Source organism: Columba livia, chromosome W (assembly GCF_036013475.1).
Source record: "Columba livia isolate bColLiv1 breed racing homer chromosome W, bColLiv1.pat.W.v2, whole genome shotgun sequence".
Classification (NCBI taxonomy): Eukaryota; Metazoa; Chordata; class Aves; order Columbiformes; family Columbidae; genus Columba; species Columba livia.
In genome coordinates, this window is record NC_088641.1 from 12,788,910 (window position 1) to 12,797,756 (window position 8,847).

General features: G+C 42.7%; 1 protein-coding gene across 2 annotated transcripts; it reads left to right on the top strand.

Annotated features, from left to right (window-relative positions):
• The first annotated feature begins 1,191 nt into the window (after positions 1-1,191).
• LOC135577119 (uncharacterized) lies at positions 1,192-8,315 on the top strand. 2 transcript variants are annotated; one of them, XM_065044847.1, is made up of 3 exons: positions 2,134-4,373; positions 4,839-6,392; positions 7,286-8,315. In XM_065044847.1, the coding sequence occupies exons 1-3, from the start codon at positions 4,353-4,355 to the stop codon at positions 7,337-7,339; spliced, it is 1,629 nt and encodes a 542-aa protein (XP_064900919.1). In that variant the 5' UTR covers positions 2,134-4,352; the 3' UTR covers positions 7,340-8,315. The 2 variants fall into 2 exon arrangements, 1 of the variants encoding a protein (XP_064900919.1); XR_010468709.1 differs by lacking the exons at positions 2,134-4,373; positions 4,839-6,392 and adding an exon at positions 1,192-2,038.
• The last annotated feature ends 532 nt before the right edge of the window (positions 8,316-8,847 follow it).

Sequence of the window (8,847 nt, forward strand, 5' to 3'; positions counted from 1 at the left end):
GCAAGGATTCATCTGCAAAAGTAATACAATCAGTGCTCAAGACATTTGTCTGGACACTGAGCAGAATGTTTGTCACTTTGAGGTTCGTCCTGACAATCGAGAAACGGTGTTAGTGTATATTGGCAAAGGTTGTGTGTGCTTGAGGACCACTTGCAACTCTATATTAGTAGATGCAGTGATGATAAATATTAGAAATCATTCAAATTTTTGCATTTGTGATTTTGTTAAGATTAACGGATGTGATTTTTCTTATCTCGCACCAGTTATATCTCATCAACTTATACAATCTAATTACACACTGATTCAAGAATTACTGCCTACACCTATTGGGATGAATCTTACATTGGTAAAGCAATTGTTGTAACACCAAGATCTGATTGAGATCTTGGAAGAAGTTCGAATAAATGGACAGAAAACCTTGATAACCGTTCACCACGATGCTGAAGAAATTCACCGTGTGTTAAGAAGAATATAAAAAGATGCAGAACATAAGTGGTGTGACACACTTTTCGGGTGGTCACCTACTGCTACAGGCATCCTGAATAAGTTGTGTCACCTCATAGTTATTCTTTTTGTATTAGTTTTGATAGGTTTTGTTCTGTCCGCGGTACTGTATATTTTAAATTAGAAAATGGTAAAGCGTTTGACGCATTTAACATCTGTGATTGATGCCCACAACTTGTTTAGTGTACCTTCCAATGTATACATCCCTAAATTCATTGATACAAAGCAGATCGCATGATAAATCACTTACCTTTTCCTTTCCTTTTTCTTCCTTCTTACTTTCTGTCTCCCTTTGAGGATTGTGTTGTTGCCACGAGTTCCCGTTGACGATGCTCAGGCACTGGGTGGTGTAAGAGTCCGTCCGAAGATGGAGCAGTATTTGCCTGAACATCGCCATCAAGAACTTAGAGAACTGAAGCTGAGACCGAAAGAACCCATGGACAATGACTTGGAGAGAGGCCCGAGAAGAAGCATTGTGTTGCACTGTTTCTCCAATATGGAGGGGCTCCTGCTAACAATGGCTGTTGTGTGGACTTTGCCTGCTTCTTCAGCCAAACCAGCCCCCACCTCCTGAAAGCTATTGTTATGAGGGTCTCTTCGACCCAGAAACAATAGCCGCCGTCCAGAAGAATGTGTTCTCACCTGCAGCCTCAGTTACACGTGTCCCTCACCTGCTCCCCCTGTTATAGTTGAATTGAATTTTGTAGCATGTGTGTCACAAACACCATTGAATAACACATCAGTGTTATAAGCTGTGCTGCTAAGGCTGAAAGTCTCAGCTTGTCCCCTGTATAGTCCTTACCCAGAACCACGAGCGTGGTTACCTTATGCTTGCTCTGTACCTTTAGTTAAGACATTGACAAATGCTATTCTGATTCTGTAGGCTATATCCAAGATTCCTACCTTATCGTAAAAGCTATGCAAGTTATATACGAGCTCATATTTTAGAGAACTGAAAGTTAGTTCTGTTAGTTCTCAGCAGGTCTTTATCTTATCTTGAAAGTGCTGAGAGGGTACATTTGCTATCATCCAAGAATTTGTATAATTTTATACGAAGTGCGCATGTGCAGTGACAAAAGGTGAAAAGTACACTCGTGATGAAGACTACTTACTTCATCCTGAAGACCCCCTGAATGACCACCAGAGGACACTGCGCATGCTTAGGGTAGTTCCAAGGTGTTGCAACTGATATTGTGAAATAATTGTGTAACCTAATGAATATGCAATATACACGTTGTAACTTTAATGAATATGTATGTAACCAAATTGTATAAAATGGTGAAGTTTGAATCAGTGGTTGGAACCAGCTTTGGGTGCGAGCCCCTGGTTTCCCAGCGCTGAAATAAAGCACCGCATATAACTACGCCCGTGGTTATGTGTCCTGATTGCTAACATTTTGGCGACCCAGATGGGACCTCGCGAGCATTGCTGAGGCGGATCGCGTCTTGATCCTGCTCCAGCTAGCACCGAGGTATTCTTGGGGAGCACATCGGACGCGACTGACCTTCTGCTGCTCACGACGGACCTCTGACTGGTAAGAAGGTGCTTTATTTGGGTTTATCTGGATTATTGGATTGGGTACCCATCTGGTCTGGTTCTGGTCTGGTAGCCTGTCGATCAGGCATCTGGTAGCCTGCCGGTCAGATGCGGCGAAAGCCACGCTCGGTTGGGCAGGGAGCTCCCGGGGTATTGCCTAGGCAGCCGTCCGTCAGACAGAGGGAAACCTCTGCAGGCTCGGCATCTGGTCTGGTCTGGTTATTTGTGCGCACCTGGTCTGGTTATTTGTGCTGTTTAGCACTTGGTCTGTAGTTCTAGTGATTTTGTCTGTACTCACTGTGAAATTAGTGATCTGATCCGTATTTTCTGTTGTTCTGGTAAAGTTTCCTGTGTTATCTTTCTGTGTCGGTATGTCTGATTCAAAGGTATCACCGTTAAGTTGCTTACTGAAACATTGGAAAGAAGGTGGGTTTGGACAGTCTATGCATAAAAAGAAGTTAATTGAGTATTGCACTCATTGGTGGCCTGAGTATAAGTTACCAAATGAAGTGCAGTGGCCGCCGGAGGGCACTTTGAACCATGAAATAATTGGTGAATTAATGAGGTTTTGCCAAAGAGAGGGCAAGTGGGACGAAGTTCCATATGTCGATCTCTTCTTCTATCTCGAGCGAAAGCATGATTGGAGGGAGGGCTGTGGGTTAATGTTAGTACAAGGTAACAGTAATAATAAGTGTAATAAGTGTACGGGATGCGCAGTAGACAAGAAATGTATGACGTGTTTAGCTGTAGAAAATAGCAGTGGTAATGATTCAAAGACGGATTTACTGTGTCTTGATGTTGCGCCTTCTGAGGAAGCGGTACCAATTAGACCCTCCGCGCCTGTCCTTCCCGTTGATAGTGATGATGAATCAAGTGATGAAAAGGAGGCAATAACTGGTGTAAAAGGAATAACCGTAACCCCAATATCTCACCGAACTAGAAATAGGGAAAAAGAAAAGGATGGGCAAAAGGGGGGAGGATCATCAAATGTGATAGCACCCCTGCGGCAAGCAGTAGGTGTTGGGGGGGAACCAGTCTATGTAAAAGTCCCGTTTTCGCCGGGGGATTTAGTGATCTGGAAGCAGTCGGCTGGCCCTTATCGGGAAAACCCAGATAAGGTTGCAAAGGTGATTAAGATGATAATTAAGACACAGAATCCTGATTGGGATGATTTGCAAGTCATTTTGGATACATTAATGGATTCCACAGAAAAGGATATGGTTGTACGGGCTGCAAGGGATAAGGTGAGAGAAGATATCCGGACTGGGAGAGTAGAGGGCAATGTTGATGAGAATTTTCCAAAGGAAGATCCCCGATGGAATTATAATACAGGAGGCGGGTTGTGCCGTCTCCGGAGATATCAGGAATGGTTATTGATTGGTGTTCAAACCGCTATGCCAAAGCAAATGAATTGGTCAAAGTTGTATAATGTAAGGCAGGAAAAGAATGAGTCTCCCTCAGCCTTTTTAGAAAGATTGAAAGAAGCTGCCAAAAGATATACAGATTTAGACATAGAAGCGGAACAAGCTAAAACTCAGCTGGCTCTAATTTTCTTAGGGCAATCTCAAGATGACATTCGGAAGAAGCTGCAGAAATTAGAAGGTGCACAATTAAGGGATTTGGACGTAATGTTAGAAACAGCTTGGAAAGTTTATAATAATAGAGAAAAGGAACAATCGAGACGCCACCAGCAAAATTTGCTGGCCTTGATCCAGGGACAAGGCAGGGGAATAGGAGTCCGGGGTAGGGGAGCTGGAAATAGTCGAGGAGGAGGTCGGGGACGCGGTTCGTGGAGTGCCCAAGGAACTCCCCTGAGACCCCTCATGAGGCTTGGCATAAATCAGTGTGCCTACTGTAAGCAAGAAGGACACTGGAAAAATGAATGTCCGGCTAGGAGCCCTGTGGGTCATATGTCCGATGCGACGGGAAATGCAGTACAGACTATGGTGTTGGGGGAATACAATAATAACAGCTGACTATATGAAGGCACGGAAGTAAAAACCCAGAATAAGGAGCCCTTAGTGACAATACAAGTGGGAGACCGGGACGTAAAATTTCTAGTAGACACGGGGGCTACTTACTCTGTATTAAATTCCTTACAGGGGGCGGTGGGTCACAAAGCTACAACAATTGTTGGTGCCACAGGGAAGGAGGAAGTACGGCCATTCCTGCAACCTTTGGATTTGTGCTTTGGAGAAAAGGAACTAACCCACGAGTTCTTATATGTTCCAGACTGCCCAATTTCTCTTTTAGGACGAGATTTGTTGACTAAATTAGATGCCACGATAACATTTGAGGATGGAAATTTGGTAATGAAAGTTCCGGAGTCAAAGGTAGGACAAATTTTACTATTAAAAGAAAATCCAATTGTAAAAATACCACAGGCAATAGAAGATGCAGTGATTCCCACGGTATGGGAAGCTGACATACCTGGGAAGTCAAAGGCAGCTAAACCTGTGAAAGTAGAGCTGAAGGAAGGTGCTGAACCGGTACGATTAAGACAGTACCCATTGAAATTGGAAGCCAGATTAGGAATAGTATCTTTGATCGAGAAAGTTTTGAAATATGGAATTTTAGAGGAATGTGAATCAGAATATAATACTCCAATTTTTCCAGTAAAGAAACTTGACGGTAGCTATTGACTAGTTCAGGACTTACGGGCAATAAACCAGATCACTAAGGACATACATCCAGTAGTTGCAAATCCGTATACCTTGTTAACATCTGTGAAAGAGAAATATAAATGGTTTACAGTACTTGATTTAAAAGATGCCTTCTTCTGCATACCCCTTGACCAGGAAAGCAAAAAGTTATTAGCTTTCGAATGGGAGAATCCACACAATGGGAGAAAGGCCCAATTAACCTGGACACACCTTCCACAAGGATTTAAGAATAGTCCGACAATCTTCGGAAATCAACTAGCCAAGGAACTTGAGGAATGGACTACAAGAGGCAATATCGGAATTCCTCGACAATGGTATTTGTTGTTGCAATATGTGGACGATATTCTGATTGCTGCTGAGACTCAAGAACTTTGCATTCAGGTAACAATCGAAATATTGAATCAATTGGGAATGAATGGATATAAAGTGTCAAAAAATAAAGCTCAGATTGCATCCACAACTGTGATCTATTTGGGATGCGAGCTTTCTCAAGGACAGCGAAGACTGGGTATAAACCGTGTACATGCTATCTGTGCGATTTCAGAACCGCGTAACTTACATGAATTGAGATCTTTTCTAGGAATGGCAGGATGGTGCAGGCTCTGGATTATGGACTATGGGCTTATTGCCAAACCTTTGTACGAGGCACAGAAGAATAAGACCTTGGTATGGGAAAAGCCACAACAGGAAGCTTTTCAAAAGTTGAAACAGGCTTTAATGCAAGCGCCTGCTTTGGGCCTACCTGATCTGAGTAAAGACTTTCAGTTATTTGTACATGAACGACAGAGACTTGCTCTAGGGGTATTAACACAATGGCTGGGATCTTGGAAAAGGCCCGTAGGTTATTTCTCTAAACAACTTGACCCGGTAAGTGCTGGATGGCCGACGTGCTTGCGGGCGGTGGCAGCTACTGTGATATTAATTCAGGAAGTCCGGAAACTGACTATGGGGAAAAGGATCGAAGTGTTTGTATCCCATATGGTGACTACTGTATTGGAACAAAAGGGGGGCCATTGGCTTTCCCCAAGTAGGATGATGAAATATCAGGCAATTTTAACAGAGCAGGATGATGTTATCCTAAAAACAACTAACCTAATGAATCCAGCTGTGTTTTTAAGCGCAGAGACTGAAGAAGAAAATCTGGAACATGATTGTGTGGAGGTCATTGAATATACCCACGCAAGTCGACCTGACCTGAAGGATACCCCATTGGAGGAGACAGATTGGGAGCTTTTTACTGACGGCAGTAGTTTTGTGGAAAGCGGAGTGCGATACGCAGGATACGCGATTACTACTGCCAAAATAATAATTGAAGCTAAATCCCTGCCACCAAACACATCAGCACAGAAAACTGAGTTGATAGCCCTAACTAGGGCATTAGAACTCAGTGAAGACAAAAAGGTCAATATTTGGACTGACTCAAAATATGCATTCGGGGTTGTTCATGTACATGGAGCTCTTTGGAAAGAGCGTGGACTGCTCTCCTCCCAAGGAGCAAATATCAAGTACCAAAAAGAAATATTGAACTTGATCAACGCTGTTCAAAAGCCATCACTAGTTGCCATCATGCACTGTAAAGCTCATCAGAGTGGAACATCGAAAATTATTGAAGGAAATCGACTCGCTGATCAAACAGCCCGATCAGTGGCACGACGAGTCTGGATGATGGTGGGTCTTGTCTCCCAGAAGGTAAGAGCAATTGATTTATTACCTACACCTTCAAAGGCACCTGAATATTCTACGGAAGATGAGAAATTGGCAAGACTAGTAAAAGCTGTCAAGGATAATTCTGGATGGTATGTAACTGCCAAAGGACAAATTGTGGTGCCAAACACAGTTATGAGAGGAATACTTCAGGCAGAGCACCAGAAGTGTCATTGGGGTGCAGAAGCATTGGTAACTTATCTAAGAAAACAAATTATCTCAGTCCAGATGCTAACAATGGCAAAATCCATCACAGCTAAGTGTGAAATTTGCTTGAGAAATAATCCTTTAGTTAAAAGGAAAGTAGATATGGGAAAAACTAGGACAGGTGTACAACCAGGGGATTGTTGGCAAATAGATTTTGTGGAACTCCCCAAAACCCGAGGATTCAAGTATCTATTAGTTGGGGTATGTACTTTTTCAGGATGGCCAGAAGCCTTTCCTTGTCGCACCAACCAAGCACAAGAAACTGTAAAATGGTTATTGAAGGAAATAATTCCTAGATTTGGAGTACCACTGGGAATATCATCCGATAGGGGACCACATTTTGTTGCTCAAGTGGTAAAGGAGGTCAGTAGATGTTTGGGAATTAAATGGGAATTACATACCCCGTGGAGACCACAGTCTAGTGGCCAGGTGGAGAAAATGAATCAGACGCTAAAGCGACAGCTTAGCAAAATTTGTCAGGAAGCAAAAATCCAATGGCCCCAGGCCTTGCCAATAGCGTTATTGCGAATTAGGATTAAACCCAGGAGTGGAATGTCAGTAAGCCCATACGAGATTCTGTATGGCAAACCATATGAAGCACCCAATCTGAACCCAAGTGTACATGTAAAAGGTAATCAGGATGTGTACAATTATGTGTTGTCTCTTGGCAGGACATTGAATCGGCTCAGATCTGTATTAGTGTGGAATCGCCCACTAGCACTTGAGAATCCAGTACATGATATAGAGCCTGGAGACACGGTGTATATAAAGACTTGGAGAGAAGATCCTTTAAAAGAACGTTGGGACGGACCTTATCAAGTACTTTTAACTACATTTACCGCAATCAAGGTTGCTGAAATAGACTCCTGGATACATTACACCCGAGTGAAGAAAGTCCCAAAACGGTGGCAATCACAATTAGTGGGTCCAACCACACTTAAAATCATAACGCAGGATGTCTAACTTCTATTACCGCTTTGTGTTTATAGTAGTTTATGTACCTAGACTGTATGCCACACTGATTTGCAAAGTCACTGGAGAACAATCATGCAAAACACGAAGAGCTATAGGAGATAGTGATGATGCTCAAATGCCGCAAGTAGTGCAGAGTGTACAGAATCAGGCAGAGAATCTGATGATAGGATTAATTCGAGATTTTGCACGAACCCAAAATGCCAGTAGCATCACTGCTTGTCTTCCCATTCCGAAATCGGCCGAGGACCCAATACAATGGGGAATAATATCTACAACCTTACCGAGAATGAATAAAACTGGTAAGATAGTATGTGAATCTCGTACTAGGCTGGAGCAAATGCCAACCAAGCAATGGGTAAAAAGTGGACTTAGAACAGATATAATGTCAAGAGAAAGTTGTAGAAGTCGGAAAGGAAAAATAGGAGATATCATATATGACCTTAAAGGTCCGGTAGAATTACAAAAGGAAATAGGAGTAGAGTGCACATATGAAAAATGGGCTGCTAAAATGGCATACGAAAAGGTTAATCGGACCTATTGGGAATGTAAAGATCAGGATAATCAGAACATAACTGAATCATGGAATCACATGTGGACGCTGAGTATAGTACAGCAATATCAATATAGTGAAGCATTCCCATGGTGTATACGATGGACCAATGTAACAAGAGGAGTGACAGTACCATGGTGGAACTGCTCTCGAGTGATGACCTGCCAGACAGATGTGAGAGAAATACCATTGTCCATCATTAAAGTTGCAGTAATCGCAGGTTGCATTTGTCAGAAACAATTGGATCCAAAGGAAGCAATCAAAATAGGCATTGATGGAGATAAGATAGATTGTAGAGGAACTATAGGTAGTGTGGGACATTTGGTTTGGGCCTTAAGTGATGGAACCTGGACAACACATTTACCGATAGCAGGACCTGTAAGGGAGGTTACTTTGGGGTTACCAACCCTATGTCCCATTTGGAAGAAGTCACCCTTGAAGAATAGGCAAGAACTCCTACAAGTTAGGCACAAGCGAGAGATAGATGAAGATGACGTGTGGCACGAGCCATCAGGTAGTGTTAAATTCGGCTGGGCACTAGAATCTTTCTTTGCACCAATTGCAGCCTATAGAAACAGAGAAATGATTGACAAATTAATTGGACAGATGGATCGATTGGCAAGAATAACCAAAAAGGGTTTTCGAGACTTCAATATACAATTGCAAGCTACGACCAAAATGACTTTGCAGAACAGAATGGCACTTGAT